Source organism: Propithecus coquereli, unplaced genomic scaffold, assembly GCF_000956105.1.
Source record: "Propithecus coquereli isolate 6110/MARCELLA unplaced genomic scaffold, Pcoq_1.0 Scaffold116, whole genome shotgun sequence".
NCBI classification, from domain to species: domain Eukaryota; kingdom Metazoa; phylum Chordata; class Mammalia; order Primates; family Indriidae; genus Propithecus; species Propithecus coquereli.
In genome coordinates this window covers 2632441-2653765 of record NW_012135636.1, presented here as the reverse complement: position 1 = coordinate 2653765, position 21325 = coordinate 2632441, and the positions used below count along the sequence as shown (strand labels likewise).

At 33.4% G+C, this 21325-nt stretch overlaps 1 protein-coding gene across 1 annotated transcript in view; it reads right to left on the bottom strand.

Annotated features, from left to right (window-relative positions):
* MIPOL1 (mirror-image polydactyly 1) overlaps positions 1 to 21325 on the bottom strand; it is a 314174-nt gene that overhangs the window by 165431 nt on the left and 127418 nt on the right. The window contains exon 4 of the mRNA XM_012657951.1: positions 16705 to 16812. Coding sequence (XP_012513405.1) covers positions 16705 to 16812 — 108 coding nt within the window. The remainder of the gene's footprint in view (positions 1 to 16704; positions 16813 to 21325) is intronic.

Here is a 21325-nt window from a genome sequence, read left to right as displayed (position 1 = left end):
GTATTGAATTTTAAATACTAAGCAATAAATTATAGGATATATAAAATGTGTCTATGAGTCACTAGGCAAGAGTGATTTTTCCAAGATGCCTTTTTTTGTTTCAGTTAAAATTAAAATCCATGCTGTCTAATCCTTGGAGTCAATTTGTAATTAAGGGGATTTGATGAGAGACCAGGCACTGAATTAATGATAAAATTTAATATCTGTTTTAATGCATCAACATAACAGAAAAACTAACCAACACTGAACAACACGATAGAGTCATTTTGTTATAGAGGGCATAATATATCTATGTCAATTTGTGAATGTTATTTTTTAAATAAGTGTACATGCTAAAGTTCTGTAGATGCACTGCTAAAAACAGTATGTCGGAAAATCAACGCTTATGTCAAAAACACTACTAGAATAAGGATTCATTTGGTAATGCAAACTATATTGGTAATCACAGTTACTTTACTAAGAATTTTATGTAATCTCTAATGAAGGACTCATCTACTTTCCATATCATGTCTTGAGTCAGAAACACTTCTATTTAGTAGCTGAAGTAAATTAATTGTATTTGACCATCATAAGTTTCTTTTCTTAAAAATATATTGTTAGTTTAGAAAGAACAAGTAATTTTTAAAGATCCATCAAATTAAATTTCACAGTATTTTAAACAACCATCTACACTTCTTGTAGCATTACTATACTGCAATTCATAAGAGAATTGAATACATCACTTAATCCAAATTACTTTAAGGTACAACTTTATGCAGAATTTGGTTACTGGAACCAGCTAAAACTGAAAGAGAAAAATTTCACGTAACTAGTATTCTCCATGTAACCTCATCCAACTTACTGCTAAAATAACAAGAAAACACTAAAAAGACATACAATTAATAATGCCACCAAAATACTGACATTAGCCTAATATAATAGTCAAGTTCAGTATTAAACAGAACTAAAATTAAAAAAACACCATTGGTATCATTTGAAGAACAAAAAAATCCATAGCTCTAAAAGAAGGTGGAGGAAATACTTTGTCCCTCTTGTACTTTCCAAACATAAAGTCTATGTTGGGCAAGCTTTCATATTCAGAATAAGATATTCCAATTCAGTAGGCTTTGTGTTTGGCCCAGATTTATTATTCTGAAAATATTCTTTTGATGATTTGAACACATGCCTCTATAAAGAACCATTAACCTATATTCATTACCTAACAGCCAATCAACTGGACTTCTGCTAAGTATTGTTTTTAAAGCTATCCAGGGGATCGTTCCCCAAAATATATCATGAACATCTGCTCTTCTGCAACTTCTTGGCCATTAACACCAAAAGTTGATAGGCGAGGAAAAGAAGGAGAAGATAATGCGGTGAGAGCAGAGGGTTAGGAGAAGGCTAGTGATGAAGGTACCTGCTGTTGGTATGGGCAGAGCCAGAAAAGGCCTGGGAAGAAGGCCTGGCACTAACAGTCTCATATACTCCACTTTTTTTTCACTTTGATGCTCATCTTCTTATTAAAACAATTTCATTCTACCACACAAATTCCTCTCCAGTTTGACCACAGACAAGAATACTATGACAAAACTTCATCCTGCAGACAGGGTGAATAAATATTAGCTGGGCAAAGGGAGTAGGGCAATAAGCAATATACGGCATTTCAGTCAGAGGAAATACCAGGTCCAAAGACCAGGTGATACAAAGACTGGAAAAGGATTCCAGATCTATCCAAAGCCAATTCACACAACGATAAATCTGCCTGGTGTGCCTAAATTCAGTCTCCTACTGAAAGTTTATGTCTTCTGTCAAGTATTCATTTAAAAAAGTTTTTGGCAAAGTACAAAATGTATAAAATAGTTCATGTAGGAGATCTTGCAATGTGATTTTATATTTTTATCATTATTTTTAAAAATAAAATATCAAATTCCGGCTGAGTGTAGTGGCTCAGACCTGTAATCTCAGCACTTTGGGAGGGTGAGGAGGAAGATTGCTTGGAAGTCAAGAGTTCGAGACCAGCCTGGACAACAGTGAGACCCTATTTCTACAAAAAATTTAAAAATTTGCTGGGCATGGTGGTGTATAACTATAGTCCTAACTACTGGGGAGGCTGAGGCAGAAGGATCACTTGAGCCCAGGAGTTTCCAGTGAGCTATGATGATGTCAATGTACTCTAGCCCAAGCAACAGAGCAAGACTCTGTCTCAAAAAAAAAAAAAAAATCAAATTCCTAAAATAATACTATGAATCTCAAAATTAGAAAAACATTATTAGTAATCAATGTTGAAAGTAATTAAATACAAGTATCATAAATACTACATTTGTGGTCGATAATCTCTACAGAAATTTCCCATAGAAATTCAGTATTCCTTTCATGGCAGAGGTTACAGTTCACAATTGTCTCATTTGCACCTCATCAGTTTTTACTGTGTCTTGATGGACTTGATGAACCTATTAACATATGAGCTACAATGATTTGGCTATTACTGGTGCTGTAATCCATGGAGCTGCTCTTCAAGGTAATTGTTCATTTCAGAGAACTCATAATAAATGCTATTAGAGCAATTCCCCATTTGGTATGCAAAGACTATAAACCTGGTCTAGCTGAGGGACTTGTTTGTAAGGAAAGACACCGTTTGAGAAAAAATTTATTGCGTGGAAAACAAAGAGAGAACAGAACATCACTAGGGACCAAGGCAGAATCTCTCTCCATCTCCTCTGCTCAGAAATTTGTGTTTTCTTTATATACTAAGTCCTTTCTCTCCTCTGCCCCAACTGGCTTACGGCTACTTCATAACTTCAGATTGCATGTGGCCTATAGCAACCTACCCTGCCCTATTCACCCTTATGATCATTTGGTTCAGCATTCAAAGCTGACTGGCCCATTCCCTGTTTCCCAATTTGAAAGTACTGAAGGAGGAATCAGACCTACCAATTATTTCAAACCAGGCCATACTGGTCAAGATCTCTAGCTAGCTTTGGCTTAGATAGCCATGCATCAGATTTCTCATAGAAAGAGAATGGCTGGGGGATGGGTAAAAGAATCTGAGCAGATAACAATGAAGGTTTGTTAACACTCTGTATTCTTTAAAATAAATCTTCCTCAGTGTCAATACACATTACACTTTAACTCTCCCGCTTTTACTTAATAGCTGCACTCAAAAAAAATTTACATTTTGTCTACTTTTAAACTTTCCATTTACTGGAGTCAAGGCTTCCCACTATCACCACCGAATTGCAAGTGGTGTAACAAAGCTACCGCTGCCCTTACTGCCAAATCAAAAGGACACTTTAATATTATTTGACTTCTCTGCAGCATTTTACACTGTGAACCACTCCCTTCACAAATTTTTTTTCTATGTTGAATTCTGTGATAACAAACTCTTGGTCATCTTCATATCTTTCTATTATTTCTCAATCTCTTTTGTGAACCACTTATTTTTGTGTACCATCACTTAAACGCTGGAATTCACTATTGTTGCATCTTTTGATTTTTCTTCTATTTCTAAATGTGATTTCTGAATATTCCCATACACTTCCATGGTTTGAATACAACATGTACAAGCTCTGGTATCGTTCTCTCCCTTGTCAAACCATTTCCTGAAACTATACTTCCCACTGTAGGTCACTTATGCACTAAGGGAAAAATATACATAGAAGAGTACTTATCAACATTTTGATTATGATATTGAAAAGCTGGAAACAATCAAAATTTCTAAAACAGGGGACTGACTGATACTTATGTATCAAGGCACTGGAATTGACGGACCCAATAAAAGGATCGTATAGATCTATATTTACAGATAGAGAAAGATCTTCATGACATATTGTAAGTTACTCCATTTTTATTCAAAATAAATGCATAAGAACATTGAGGAAGAAAAGCCTGGAATCACTGGCTTCAATTGATATATGTGTCCATTTCTGAAACAATCCCTGTGGCCAAGGGAATTTAATATTCTTATTGGTCAGGATAGAGACCACAGGGCTATCACCTCCAACCAAAGTACATCTGAGAATGGAGGAAGTTTAGTTTCTTACAGGAGAACCAGGGTCATAAAAATCAGATGCAAGATAAATTAACTGAGCAGCAAAATTACTGCTGAACAGAACCATTAAACTGGAAAAAGAAGAAAAGAAATAAATGAAAGAAAAGAGAGAGGGAGAAAGGGAGGGGGAGGGAGGAGAAAAGGAGGGAGGGAGGGGAGGAGCAAGCAGGTGATATATAAGAAAAAAACACATAAAGTTCTGAAGATTTAAGGAGTCCAAAGAAGAATATTATATAATGATAAATGTATATGTATTGTCTAAGAAGGTATCAGTCATAAACATTTATACAACAAACAATAAATATAGCAGCCAAATGTATAAAGCATAAAATTCCCAGAAATTATGAGAAAATTATAAAGAAAGAATTATAGTGGCAGGCTTAGTATAGAGTACTTAAAAAATGTGACTTCAGTTGAATATATATATATATACACACATATATATAAAACTCACTGAATATAGGTATATTGAATATATATATATATTGAACTCATACTCTGAGAACAGAGACTAATTTTTTTTACTTAAGCCAATGAAAACATTCGAAGTAGATTACTTGGCAAGAAAAAAATGAATACATTTTAAAATATAGAAATATTAAGTTATTAAATTCATTCCCTAAATTACTTTGGATCAGACCAAAAATAAAAACAGAAACAAACTACTATCTAGGAAAATAATTTTTTTAAAAAGAAACCTTTTATCCTTTCAAAAACTATGAGACATAGTTGAAATTATAGTCAGAGTAAAATGTGTAGCCTTACAATTTTATTATTTTTAACATAAGGGCTGAGGTGAGCTAATTAACTTTTAAAAATTAAAAGACGAGAATAAAGATAGTGAAAAGGAAAATAGAAATAGAAAATTTAACAAATTAAAAGGATAGATAAAAACCAAAAACTTATTAAAAGAAAACAAAATGGATTTAAGCCCAGGAAAGATTAAGGACAAAACAAGAGAATACGAATGTATGCTATAACAAAGATGAGGCACGGGGCCGGGCGTGGTGGCTCATGCCTGTAATCCTAGCTCTCTGGGAGGTTGAGGCGGGCGGATTGTTTGAGATCAGGAGTTCGAAACCAGCCTGAGCAAGAGCGAGACCCCGTCTCTACTAAAAATAGAAAGAAATTAATTGGACAACTAAAAATATATAGAAAAAATTAGCCGGGCATGGTGGTGCATGCCTGTAGTCCCAGCTACTCGGGAGGCTGAGGCAGGAGGATCGCTTGAGCCCAGGAGTTGGAGGTTGCTGTGAGCTAGGATGACGCCACGGCACTCTAACCCGCGCAACACAATAAGACTCTGTCTAAAAAAAAAAAAAAAAAAGATGAGGCACGGTAATATAGAGAAATAGAAGAGGTTAAAAAACAAGAGAATTATCTATAATTCCTTGATACCAAATCTGATAAGTCAGAGGCATAGGGTGCTTTCCTCGCCAAATATACAAATCATTAAAATTGACTTAAGGAGTAGATGGACACATAGAAACAACTGAAAAAATTAAAAATTCACTGTATAAAAAGGCACTAGGACTATATGGTTTTAAAAATGAATTCTATTTAAGACAAGATCATTCCAATGCAATTTAAACTTTTCAAGACCACAGTTAAAGGTAGAAATTTATATCATTCATTAAGCTAGTAATCTGAATATCAAGACTGATACAGCCACAACAACCTTAAAAAAGAACAAAGTTGGAGAAATCACAGGTCTTAATATAATGGCTATTACAAAGCTATGGTAATTAAGATAGTATGGTAATAGCATAAGGATAGACATATATCAATGGAATAGAATCGAAAGCCCAGAACTAAACCCTCATATTTATGGTCAATTGACTTTTGAGAAGGGTGATAAACAATTCAATGGGGAAAGAATAGTCTTTTCAACAAATGGCATAAAGACAACTGGACATCCACATGCAAAAGAATTCATGTGGACCCCCACCTCACACCACACACAAAAGTTAACTCAAAATTGTTCATAAATCTAAATGTTAGAGCTAAAACTATAAAACTTTGAGAAGAAAAAACATAGGTGTAAATTTTTGTAAACTTGAGTTAGGCAAAGCCTGCTTAGATCAGAACCAAATGCACAAGCAATGAAAAAAAATAGATAAAGTGGATTTAGTAAAAATTTAAAACTTTTGTGTGTTAAAGTACACTATCAAAACAGTGAAAAAGATAACCCACAAAATGAGAAAATTATTTACAAATCATATATCTGAACTTGTATCCACAGCATAGAAATTTTATAACTCAACAATAAAAAGGAGAAATAACCCAATTCAAAAATGGGCAAAGTATTAAAACAGGAATATCTCTAAAGAAGATGTACAAATGGCCAATAAGTATATAAAAATACTTCCCTAATTATTAGTCATCAGAGAAATGCAAATCAAAACTACAATAAGATACTACCTCACACCCACTAAGATGGCTATAATAATAACAATAATAAAAACGGATAGTTTTGATGAGGATGTGGAAAGTTTGGAAAACTTACACATTGCTGGTGAGTATGTAAAATGGTGCAGTCATTTAAGAAAATGGTTTGACCATTCCTCAAAATGCTAAACACAGTTACCATATGATCCAGCAATTCTACTCCTAGGTATATAAGCAAGAGAAACGAGAACATGACCAAACAAAAAATTGCATGTGAATGTTCATAGCAGCATTATTCATAAAGCCCAAAAGCAAACAACCTAAATGTCCATCAGCTTATGACTTAATAAACAAAATATGGTATATCTGTACAATGAATATTATGTATCAATAAAAGGAATGAGGTACTGATACATGCTACAATGTGGATATACTTTAAAAACATTGTTAAGTGGAAGAAGCCAGTTACAAAGGACCACATATTATAGAATTTCATTTATATTAAATATTGAGAATAGGCACATCTATAGAGATAGAAAGTGTATAAGTAGTTGCCTGGTGGAAGGATGTTGGAGGGAATGGGGAATCACAGCTTATGTGTATGGGATTTTTTTGAAGGAGGGTGTTGGAAATGTTCTAAAAAATTAGCTGTGGTAATGACTGAACAACTCTGTGAATATACTGAAAAACACTAAACTTTTTACTTTAAAGCTTTGAAATACCTCCCACCACCCCAAAAGAGAAACAAAGTAGCAAAAAATGAAAAACAAAATAAAAAGCAAACAAAAACCAACAGAAAAAATTGAGAAAAAACAAGAACAAATGTATATATACATGTATTTATTTATATTCATACATACATACTCCCACACATACACACCCCTAGAACATATGAAGGAAATATTCAACCTTACTCTTAATTAGTGAAATATCAAAAACAAAACTAAACAAAAAAACCCTGATGCAGTACAAAAAAAGTAAAACTCTAGGTCAATTTCATTCATGTTCAAGAATGTGTATGTTGAGTCAGACTGCCTGGGTTCAGATCTGAGGTTCACCCGTTATTATTACCCATAACATTGGTTAAGATAGTTATCTCATATTTTTCACTTTCTTCACCTATAAAATAGGAATGGTTGTACAAGCTATCTCGTAGGGTCACTTTCTATGCTTTAATATATGTGAAGCATTAGGAACAGTGCCTGGCACTCAGTAAGTACTAGTTCAGAGCAGACATCTATAAATATAATTTTTAAATTCTCAGGAAAACAATGACAAAGTAAATCCAACAAATTATTCAAGGAATTTTCAATAGAAATTTGTTAATCCACTAACAAAACCTCTTGAAAAATAATTCTAGAAAGAAACTACATAAATATGACAAAACATTTATCAAAATATAATAGTAGATGAAATGTTGCTTCCTAATATGCAGAAAGCTGGAATGAGTATCATTGTACATTAACAATAAGGGAAGCTGAATAAAGTACAGTCATGACTTTTCAGGAGCCCATTAGAGAGCCAAGCTCACAGGGAAACCAAGCAGTTTGAATTACAAGGAGGAATAAGCATCCAAGGAGAAATGGAATGAATGCACTAGCTCACTTAGGACAGAGCATGGGAAGACAAGGGGCTAGCTGCTACTCAGAACTCCTGGGAACATCTGACAAAAGGGGAGCTTGTACTCACTCATAGGCTTTTTTACACAGATCTCCACTTGGTGCTCATGAGAAATATCAAGGGCAGGAAAGGAGCCCAGAGATAGTGTCTCTGGGGATGCAGGCATGCAGGGGTGCAGGGAAAAGGAATGGCTGCTGCTATAGAAAGGGGACAAATCCACTCCCACTTCTGCCTAGACCCTACTGCGAATAGAGCAAAAGCCATATGAAAGAGGGACAGGAAAACACTCATGGTACAGGAAAAACCCAGAGCTTGGAGAAGGGTAGAAGACATAACTCCTTCTAGCCCTAGGTAAATGACAGGAAATAGACCTAGGCCCAGGATTCTATACCAATACCATTAGACAGCTTATATCACTGAGGAGGAAAAGTCTCTCCTGCCACAGATACAAGTCAGAGTTTGACTGACTTGGAAAGGAATTCTGAGAAAAGCCCCATTCCAAAGCCCAGGCAGACAGAGACTGTCTAAGATGGGAACAAAGAACTCTCAGTCAGTCCTTCAACACCAGCCTATAAAATAGCATTCTATTGCTGGGAGAAAGGCAAGAGTGTAGCGTGAGACATCTCAGAGGTGCAAGCACATAAGGTCAACGGAAAAGCAAGAATAGAGCATGGACACTGAGAAAAAATTCTCCAGCACCTTTCATCCTGAGCATAAGGCAACAGACACCTGAAAATAGAGCAATTTGAAACCTATGATGTGCTGACAGTAACCACCTCAAAAACAAACCTAAAATCTAGTTCAATTCGAGTGGATCAACTCAATGCTGACACTACTGTCCTCACAGAAGAACCATTGTTCCATTCAGTAAAAAATATTGCATTCAATAAAAATTTATGGGACACACAAAGAGCAAAAACAAAACATAGCATCAAAAGACAAAGCAATCACAAAACATATTCAGAGGTGACCCATATGTTGGAACCATCAAACTAAAACTTTAAATTGTGAAGACAAACATAAAATCCCATAGTAATGTCAAACTAATTGGTGTAATGTTGAACCCATTACACTAAAGAGGGATATTATTAAAGTTTTCCTTATTTATTAGTACTTTTTTCAAGACCCACCAGAACTTGCAAAAATAGCACACAAAGTTCCCGTGCAGCTTTCTTCTCATAATATCTCATCATTCTCCCAATGATAATCCAGCTTCTCCCAATGATAATATCTTACCATATATGCACCACAGTACATTGCCAAAACCAGAAAATTGACATTGGTACAATGCTTATTAACTCAAATATAGAGCTTATTTGGACTTCACCCATTTTTACACACTTCCCTTCTCCTGCCCCCTTTCCCTTCATTCCTTCCTTCCTTTCTAGTATATAACTCTGTGACACTTTAGTGTCACCACAATGGGAATACAGAACTGTGACATCGCAATTCTTTCTTCTTTTTTTGAGATGGGCTCACGCTATGTTGCCCAAGCTGGCCTGGAACTCCTGGGCTCAAGCCCTCCTCCAACCTCAGCCTCCAGAGTAGCCAGACTACAGAAGCACACCATGCACCTGGCTCCTGTTACCTTTTACTAGTTATATCCTGCTCTCCAACCTAACCCCTAGCAACCACTCATTTGTTCTCCATCACTATAATTTTGTCACTTTGGGACTGTTATATAAAAATGGAATCATATGGATTTAACCCTTTGAGAATGGCTTTTTCATTCAACATAATGTCCTTGAGACCCATCTGAGTCATGCATGTATTGTTTGTCCCTTTTATTGCTGAGTAATATTCTATTGTCTGGTGGTTTATCCACTGATCCACTGAAGGATATCTGGCTTCTCTCTGGTTTTGGTCAATTACAAATAAAGATGCTATGAACACTTGTGTTCATGATTTGTGTGGACATAAAGTTTAATTTCTCTTAGATAAAGACCCAGGAGTGCAATAGCTGGGTTGTATGATAAGTGTAAATTTAACTTTATAAGAAATTACTAAGCAGTTTTCCAGAGTGGGTGTACTGTTTTACATTTCCACCAGCAATGTATTAGAGATTAAGTTTCTCTACATCCTATCAACATTTGGTATTATCAGTATTTTCTATTTAGTAAGTTAATAGGTCTGATATGGTATCTAATTATGGCTTTAATAAACATGTAAATTCTTAAAAAGAAATTTAATTTTAAAAAGTTTTTAAAGTAATAAAATTAAAGTTTAAAATTTCTGGGTACTTTTCTCAAATATTCTGCTTCAGTAATCCTGGAATTTTTTGAGTCCAGGAATCTGAATTTCTATATTCATACTGTTATTCAGGTACTCTGCTTCTGGATAATCTATCCTCAAGAAATGTACTGTCTTAAAAAATTTCTCTTTCATGTATCCTTTCTCAGGAAGGTATTAGAGAATGTGTTCTATCAGAAAGAAAGAGTAAATCAAAAAAAGAAAAAAATGGAATCAAGGAAATATGGGATCCAATATAGGAGAAACCAAAAGAATCCACAAAATGACATTGAAGATAGGTTCCAGGACCAGTACATATAGCAGTCTTATAGAGCAATCAGTCCAGATTCTCTTCAAAAAAGGTAATATTTTCAGGTCACCTGATATACCTGCATGCGTTAAGAGGAGAGAATACATGGATGTATTAGTAATAGACACACAGTATACAAATAAACTAAAAGTCCAGAGAAAGGCAAAATATTGAAAAAGAAAGGAAACCTGGTTTTTCAAGAATTGTGAAAAGTCTGAGATTTTCACCCTAGTTGCAAGCTCAAAATTTAGCCAGCTATAGCTTCATTCATGCTGGCATAAGATACAAGAATCCTGGGTCACAGATAAAGGACTTTATTTACTCAGGTACAGCAAATAGCATAAGTGTTAGGTACTGGTTCTCTTTGCTCCCCAAGTCCCGTGGGGGCACTGCAGAGGGGCTCAGGTGCATACTGCACACACAGTGGGTTTGCATCACATCTGAAGAACTCTAAGTTCAGGGAACCCAAATCTTTCATAATACGATATATGCAAACCTGCCCAAACTTTGCCTCAGAGGAAGACATTATTTTTATTATATTGGACAGTAAATACCCTCTCCTTTAAAGGGAGACATTATCTCTACCTTCCAAGGCTATTTACTAAACAAATATCTTATAAAACATAGTTTGGAACAAAGGCAATTAGTGCCTCTACAAGACATGTAGAAATACACACACACACACACACACACACACACACACACAGAGAACATGGGAAAACTGTATCCCAACATGGGTAATTTAGAGGGTCACAACCACCATTAGGTTTTAAAAAATTAGAATAGAATAAAAAGTGTCTAAGTATATATATGCCATGAGAGTATGTATCCTTCCCACATATTTTTGCTTTAGTTTTATATTTATGTATTTGTACATTAACTAGATTATGACATAAAATGTAATTCCTGCTATGATATCTGAAAAATATTTTACTATAAGGTCATCTATGAATATTTACTTAGAACAATGTAAATACTAAACGATGAACTAATGAAAAGGTGATAAAACTAAATCTTCATCTTCACAGTAGGAAGGCAATAAATAACAACTAAAAATGAAAAATTAAGAGATAATATAAGCTTTTCATTTAGACATATAATGAGGATACAGAATAAAGAACTAAGCAAGTTGAAAGTGATTTTTTTTCCTGTGAAGCAGAAATCAGGTAAGGTAGATGAGGAAGTGGACTGCTAATTTTTTATTACAACCCTATAGAACCATTTGAATTTTTAAAATATGTGCTTTATTAAAAACAAAAACTTACAAAACATTTTTTCTTACTAAATATGGTTAAATATTTACACATAAAATATTTTTCAGAGCAGTATACATAAGAGTGCAAAACTGTCAGCAACCTAAATATTTAACTTTAAAGAAAGTTAAAATTATGGTGTATTTATACATCCCAAATTATGTAGACTTTAAAGGGGATATTTATAAAGAGTATTTAAGTCTACTGAATAATGCTTATGAAGTATTAAGCAGGGAAAGCAGGATACTAAATTGTATGTGTGATATTAATTCACTCAATAGATATTTATTTAATGGGTACTATGTGCCAGGAACTTTTGTAGGAGATACAGCCAAGGGCTAGTTTTTAGCTAGTATGTACAAGTACAGCCATTCAAATTTTTGACAGCTGGCATCTGTTCTGATTGGTCAGTAGAACAATCTTTGACTTGCTGAATGTCAAGTATTTTTAATACCATCAATAGATACAGAAAGTGTACAAAGTAGACAAAAATCTCTGACTTCATGGAGTTTTCACTCTTATCAAGAAAATAAATTAAAATACAATAAATAAATAAAATATATACTTTGTAAGATGTTGACAAGTACTTCAGAGATAAATCAAGGAAGGAGAGAGAGAAAATGCTGATAGGGGTGTGGGTTGAAATATATAACAGGTTAGTTAGGGAACTCTCACTGGGCAGGCAGCATTTGAATAGACTTGAAGAAGATAAAAAATTGAGTTGTGTGAATATTTGGGAGAAGAATGTTCCTTGGACGTAGGAACAGGAAGTACAAGGCCCTGAGACACAAGCTTGCCTGGTGTTGGAGGAACGGCAAGAGGGTAGTACATCTAAAGCTAAGTATTATATAAGGGGAGGGTCAGATCAAGATATCTTGTTGGTTTATCCTCTGAGTGAAATGGTAGGCCACAGTTAGATTCTTAGCAGAGGAGTAATGTAATCTAACTTATATTTTAATGGGATCATTCTGAAAGCTGTGCTTAGAATAGAGAATAGCAAGGACAGAAACAGGAGACCATGAGGAAGCTTCTGTAATAATCTAAGCAAGAGGTGATAGAGGCTTTGAAGGCAGTAGTAGCAGAAAAAGTGGTGAGAAGTGGCTAAATTCTTGATATGTACTAAAAGTAGAAGCTGAGAAAATTTGTTTACATATAGGATGTGGAATGTGAGGGAAAGAGAGGAGTCCAGATTAACTTCAAGGATTTTAGCCAAAACCAATGGTAAGATAAAAGGTTCTTTTCAGACAGTCTGCAGAATGAACAAGTTTGGGGAGTTAGAGTAGGAGTCCATGTTGCCAAGGAATAAGGAGTTGGGAAGGATGAATAAGCAGAACACAGAGGATTTCTTTGGGTAGTAAAACTGTTCTGCATACTATAATGACTACCCGACATTATACACTTACCTAAACCCACTGAATGTACAACACCAAGTGAACCCCAAAGTAAACTATGGACTTTTGGTTATAACGATGTGTCAATGTGGGTTCATTTACTATAACGTATGTGCCGTTCTGGTGCAAGATGTTGATAGCAGGGGAGGCCATGTGTGTGTGTAGTGGCAGCGGGTATCTGGGAACTCTGTATCTTCTGCTCAATTTTTATGTAAAACTAAAACTGCTCTAAAAAGCAAAGTCTACTTTTTTTTTAAAAAAAAATAATAAACAATTAGTTACATAATCCATGGAAATATTTATACTTTAGAATTAGGCAGAAAAAGAGAAACCAGCAATCAAGACTAAGGAAGAAAATCAAAGAAGAGAAAAGCAATAAGGATAAGGCAATAGAAAACTATAAGTGTTTCAAGAGGGAGGGAACCGGTAAGATTGAAATGTGTTACTCTTAGGTTGATAGGGATGTTGAATAAAATAATGAATAATAAGTATCACAGGTTTACTAACCAACAGAGGTCACTTATCTAAGAAAGATTTGCTTTCACTGGAATTATACCGGAAAACTCCAATTGTAAGAGGCTAACAATGTATGAGAAAGAGAGTAAATTAATAAATGAAAAAGGAAAGAAAGGCAGTGTATATGAAATTTCTTATTAAGTTTGATGTCTGCATATTTATGGCTAATGTAAATTCATTTAAAATAAATTAAATGTCCAAAAATGTGTTCTTGAAGAAACCAATTTCTTAACATAAGTGGATAAAATTTATTTTAAATGAGAAAATAAAGTGATTTTTTTTTAAAAGTAACTCTCAGGGTATATACTAGTATCACTGTAATTCAGTCCCTTAACCTATTGGTCCCATTGTATTTTACTTGTTATTAAGGAAAACTGAAAACATAAAAGCAGGAGAAACAGTGCCATGTCTAGCAAATTTAGCTAGTGTAATTCCATGTGACTCCAAAAAGAATACTTATAAATGATCACCAAAAATCTATTCTTACAGTGTACCATAAAAATAATTTAGAAAGAATTTTCTGGTTATTAGAGTAAACAAAGACATTATCATTTGAATGACACTAGATTATTAAAAGGTATTTCTGCATATGGTAACTGATTTTGCCATAATCATCACTTTGAAAAGTTGTATGTAATGTATGACCATTAACTTTGATTTTTTTCCCCCAAACATATCTCTAGAACTATTTCCTTTAGGAATTTCAGTGTAATTCAATGAAATAAAATAAGAACTTTTCAGTTCTTGTCCTATTCAAGTTTACCTTTATTAGTGATATTAATAATTGTACTATTTATAATAAAATGGTAGAAATACTGGCATACTCAAAGCTTCTAGAGACAGTGATCCTTTTAAAAAATTGTTTCTAATGCTCATTTAGATACTAAATATTAAATCAGTTAACAAAAATGATACTTACAAATGAGTTATAAAAGATAATAAGCATACTGCTCAGAAAGAAGACAAATTGTTTAGTCACCATACAGCTTGGTAATAAACTTATTATCCATCATTTATATGGCAATTTACAGATTGACTGAGTTGATGAGAGTTTTAAAAAATTAATTCTTCCTCCTATCCTCACTCTACCAAGAATTTAAGCTGGCTTAAATAATGGATAAAGTTAAGAAGGATGAAAAGACAATAGAAAAATCTGAGACTTTTGCAAAAAAAGATGAGCAACTAGAGAAGATTTTAATATATTCATCAGGATTAAAAATGTAGTTATGTTTATATATTATTTTAAATTAGATAGTCTATAAAGATTTCTATTTTATGGGGGGTTGGTTTTTGTTTTGAACTTACACATCTCTTCTGGTCTACTTATTTCCTTCTACTTTTAATAGAAATGTTCATCTATTTCTCTCCATAAATAGTAGCTGCCATTTAGTTAAATTTAACAGAAACACACAACCAGAAATGCCAGAATAAAGACCATGAATTTTTATCTCAGATCCCATTTTATTTATTTATTTGTTTGTTTTTAGAGACAGGGTTTGTTTGTTTGTCTGTTTGCAGAAACAGGGTCTTGCTACATTGCCCAGACTAGGCTTGAACCCCTGGCATCAAGCAATCCTCCCACCTTGGCCTCCCAAAGTGCTGAGATTATAGGCATGAGCCACCGCACTGGCCTCAGATCCCATCTTAAATGGAAATAGCCATATCACATCGAGCACATGAAATCTGTCCCCTAACACCAATACTAAGTTAGCACACATTACGGAAGCTGCCTTTCAAACAATGTTGTTTTCTATTTTGCAAGTATAAATTTTAAAAATGACTATACTTTATTTTCATAAAATACTAAATTCCTTGGAGGTAATTAACAATAATAACAGCAATCTATAATTTGTCCCTTTCTCAGTTATTGTTCTGCTCTGTCCATCTATAAATTCAATAGAAACAAGAGAAAGCACATTAAATGATAATAACAAAGCTATTATAAGCCCACAACTAAGAATTTCAAAACGAATCTATATAAATTTTGTGGAAAAATTGATTTCTACCAAACTTTATACTTCTTGGACAGATTAAAAGTATGTTCCACATTAAAATGTCACAATTTTCCTCAATTTTGGTAGATGATTCTGGCTTAGTAAGTTATACTGCTAATGCTATAATATTACTCTGTAATCCACAGCAAAAAATGAATTTAAGACAACAAGGTACAACACAATCTTCTTGGTGGCAAATCTTTCCTTACTGCACAATAAAAAAAATGATGAATCTTTTTTGTTTCCTGTGGATTTTCTTTTTTCAATCTGTTAATGAGAATTCAAGCACCTTGAAGGTAGAGACCACTACCATGTCACACTATACTAGGAACTGGGACAAAGACAAAGAGTAGAGTAGGAAGTCACAAGGATCTTAAGAAAAAATATAATTAGTAGAATTGAAATAATGTCCTTTTTCATGATTACTGGATCTCTATTACAAGGAGATTAAACTCCTTGTCATGAAATGTACACTTTACCCATTTCAAGTGATAGTTAAATTTATTATCTTTCTTCCTCTTTTGTTGTAACATTCTAAGTACTCCTTCAATTACCAAACATATCCATGTATTCTTCAAGAAGTGTTAGTTCTGTGGGTGACTAAAACTACAAGTTATTTTAAAAAATTATTATAATAAATATTGATGCAAAGGCCCATAATTTAATTTTCTTTTAGCATGGTTAGTTTTTATTAACTACAAAAGGTAATAATATAAAAACAGAATAAACATGTACCAGAAGTTATTAATATACCACCACTCAAAATTCAGAAAAATATGTTGTTTTCATGTACACATACATGAAATAAAATAATACCATAACAGAAGGGTGCTGTATCTGTGTTTAAAGAAGGGGTTGTTGGCAAACACCACAGCTCACTTCTGCTGAAATGTACACAACTGATATATGCAGCACAGAAAGCTGGCACCAAGGGCTTACAACCTTAATTTGCCTGCAAGAAGGAATGGAGATTTACCTTCAGAGCACGTTCTTGATTGTTTTCAGCAGTCAGATGTCTCATGTTGTTTGCTGAAGTCTGGTTCTGCTCTTTCAGATGATGAAGCTCCTGCTCTAGCCGTTTGCACTGCCACAGGGGAAGAATCCCATTAAGTAAAGGAGTTATAGCATTTTTTTCACTGAGCCACATGAATTAATGTAAATAATATCATTGTATTCTCTATAAGACAAGGGTTTTTTGCAACAACAATGGTAAGTAAAAGTAATGTTAAATACAAACAAATACAACTGTTTATAGTACTCTGGTAATTCAATTACAATTTTCAGTTAGTTTTTGCTAATCTAAATATTATGATATAAATCATAAAAATACTTACTTTTATAAAATTAAGGTTAAACTATATTTAAAACTATTTTCTTCTCTAGCCAAATGGTTCAGATTATCTATCTGTGGAATAAAAGCATGCTTCTAAAAATCACATTAGATTCTAAATAAACTACAATATGGTATTCTAGGATCAATTTTTATCAATATTTTAAAACAAAAATGATAAAATATACATTCAGAGATATTTCAGATTTTTAGAAATATCTGAACAAACAATTTTATAGGGAAAAAGGCAACAGCCAGGGTGCCACAAGACTTGGAAACAGATAAAGAATTGAGTGTTTTTATAATTTCTCCTGTTTTGAATAAATCTCACTTTTAATTAAACAAGTGATAACAAACATGTGAAATGACACTTTCACCTACTTAGAATACGAGTATGAGAGAACAAAAGTAAAAAAGTAAGTAAAAATAAATTATAAGTAAAAGTATAAATGGGCTAATAGAAGTACGTATGTTCAAAAAATTATTAAAATATCTTGTAATTTGAATATAAGATCTCAGTATGAATATATACAACATTTTACACAATAGTTACACATGCTATAAAATGATATTCTGAAAATCAGAACAATATGAGATTGGTTAAAGGAATAAAGTGCTCAACCCATCTTTTAGGACAAAGTTAAACATCGTTAATTTATCTATTTTTAAATTAGGATATTTAAGTAATAACCAATGAGTACACATATTGATTTGAGATGGGGACAAAGTTCTTTATAGATTATTTAACAAATGGCTATTTGCCATAATGAATCAAAAATCATTAATTATGATATAATCAAGATGCAGCTGTAATCCAAACTGGCATTTCTTACTACTCTAAGGTTGATTTCTTCTGCTTCTGATCTCTATAACATTATGCAACCTGCATCAATATTCCCCAACTTTGAGTAATACACAAATCCTTTTAATGGAAAAAGTTATATCATATTCCTGATACTGACTTAGATTGCATTATGATGTTTATACACAAATATAAAATTGAGTATAGACATCTCACGCATATATGCATATATAATACAATTACAAAACCAAAACACATTTATATATAAAATAACCACAAAATCAAGATATTTCAAATTAATATTAATTTAATTTACCAGATAGTTTTGTTGAAGCTAAATCCTGCAAATATGATAGAGTACTGACTCTATCAGTGGCAGATCCTTTTATATTGTCATGTCCATTCTACCACGTGCTGTGTGACAACTTAATTCATCTATCACGTTTTTTAAAACAAAAATCACATGAAACCTTTGTGACATGTATCATTCGGCTTTATTTGGAGGGGACACATGATCTATAAACTTTGTCTCCATTCCTTTTTAGCCTTAACAATCAAAATATTTGGTCATAATGCAACCAAAACACAAATATGTTTAGTGAAGACACAAATCACGAGCCACAAAAATGAGTAAGACATAGCAGCAAGTGTGACAATATAGTAGAGAGATTTTCTACTAGAATTATCCTTCACACTTACAATTAATTTAATACAAAATTATTTAGATAAGCATTAAAAATGTAATGACTAAATATGATCTGAAATGTGAGGTAGATTATTTTGGTTATGGGAGAAAAAGAATGTTTCATGGAGCAGATGACATCTGAGTCTGGCTTGCTTGGGTATATAATTTTGTAAGCCAAAAATGAAAAAAGAATATAGGAGAAGAGGAATGATGGTGGAAAGAGGGATATATCTGGAGCAAGTGAAGAAGCATGGTCAAGAGTTGTCTGACCACCTATTCTTTTTATTCCAAGTAAACTAGAAATGACCCATGAAAAGACATTTTCCCCATCTACATGATACAAAAATAAAAAGAGAATTCACTCATCTTGCTCTAGAAATAAATGTTGAGTTTATTTTCATTTCTTTATGAGGTTTAAATTTAACATTGACCTATTAATAGGTGGGACGCAAACTTTCTCAGCCAAACAATAGCTTTGAAGTTAGTAAAAATATATATAAATGTTCCTGTCAAATATATATTTGTGATTTATATTTAAGGTTTACTTAGATTTATTTAATCCTATATTATTTATTCATTTGATGTTATACTTGGAAATCCTAATACACTCCCCACAATTGCATATTTATGTATAATTTCTTCTGGGTTCTTTTTTCTTTTACTAAATTCTTTAATTTTGAAATTGATTTTGAAGCAAAGGGATTTAACTTTATTTATTAGCAAGTGTTACACAGTTCTACAACAATCTGTCTAGGAGTGGATTTTTATCTTCTTGATACTCTTCATGCTTCTCAAACCTGGAAAATTCACAGCTATCATCTCTTGGAATATTCTCTCACTTCTATTTTGAAACTCATACTCGTCATATTAGATCCAAATATCATCAGAGTTATTTCTTTGATAACTTTTAATCTTTCATATTTTAAATCTCTTTATCTGTGTGAGTTCCAAGCATCTATCATTAGTGAAATGAGATTTCATTCTATCTTCAGCTGTGCCTACTCTTGCTCTATTCACCTATGTTTTAATTTCAGTGACTACAGTTTTCATTTCTAGATGTCCTCTTATATTCTTTTTCAATTCTGTCCATCTTTTTTTATAGCATTCTTTTTTTAATATGTCTATTAAATGGTTTCTCTTTTATAAACACATATTTGACATCTCCTATTTCACATTTTCCTATATCTCAACTTGTTGGTGGTATAATCCTTGTAATTACTCTTCATGGTGGATTGTTTTCTTGCATGGTATGTAGATTTTCACTTTGCCCATCTTTAGCAGACATTCCTTTTTTTTTTTTTTGGTAATAACCTGTGTGTGGAGGCATTGCCAGATCGGTTTTACATTGGCTTCTGAGTGATGCGAAGTTTTTATTCATTTAAGGCAGATTGTCTTTGTCCATGGATTCACACCATGACAGTTATGTAATTTGTTGTCTTTAGCCCCATATGAAGCAATTCTAGCCCTTTAATTTCTCAAGATAATTTTTCCTCTTTTGCTGTTTTAGCCAGAGACAAGCTTCCTTATCACTTCCCTGAACCAGTAATTTGTCTATTTTTTCTAGACTTCGTTTCACTGAAGAAGCAGTCTTTCCATAGTCTGACTATATGCAAGAGTCTCCACTCAGTTCCCACCTCAAGTGGCCTTATCATCAATCCATCCAAGGGCAATAAAATTCAAGTTCCTTGCCCTTTGGATCTACATCTGGTCTTACATCCCTAGTATGTTTGTAGCTCTTTAGAGTTCCTCTTAATTTTTAAAGCTTCATAATCTTTCTTTCATTCTTTCTGAAAAGAAGGGTGTGTGTGTGTGTGTGTGTGTGTGTGTATAGTAGAGGGCACTCTAAGACCAATTTTTGCATGAAATACTGTAACCAAAGAGACAAGTATCATATAAAAAAGATAAAGCTATTTTTGCACTGAGGATATTTATCCATATTCCATGTTTGGGCTCAGTTCCCGGGGCCATCAGTATAAGGGTGATAGAAAACAGGGCCCAAGGACCACACAAAGTGGCAAGTGTCCCAAAGAGCTACAGACACTTTCAGGTGTTTAATGATCCTCCCTACTTTGATGAATGAAAAGAGACAAGGCAAATACTAGAGAAGATATGTGTCCCTAAATCAAGTAATACAATTATATAATTTTTTCTTTGGTTTTAAACAGTTTCCTTTTGAACTGATAATTAACAATACCATATCTTCCCTGTTCATATTCTGCCAAATATTAATTTTCTTAAAAGTTCTAAAATATAAATAAGGACATAGGAGTTCTTATATCTTTCATATTTAACAAAAATTTTTAATATTCAAATTGAACTTAAGTAAATGCCAACTCTATACTGTCACAGTATTGTAGAGAACTAGGATTTTCATCATAGAAAACAAAAGATACAGATATAAGATAAGTCAAGGAAAAACTCTTTGGTTCAGAATTTGATGTATGAGTATGAAGACATAATGACTTTTATCTTTAAAAAATATGTATGTGTCTGTATGGATTTCCTAGTTCCGCCCATTGGGAAAAAACTAGAAATAATAGGAAATCCAATAGCAAAGAGGACCCTAGCACCTGGACTGAGGACTCCAAGTACCGTTTCCTACTAAAAATAAGGGAATTCATAGATATATGGCTGATTCCAGATCTGGGGCAACAAATGTACACGATGATCCAGGAACATCTGGTCATAGTAAATACCAATGAACTATTAAAGAGACTCTGAAAGGACTTGGGAGTCAACCATTGGCATATTGCCTAGTGGTTACTGGTACAGTGCTTAGT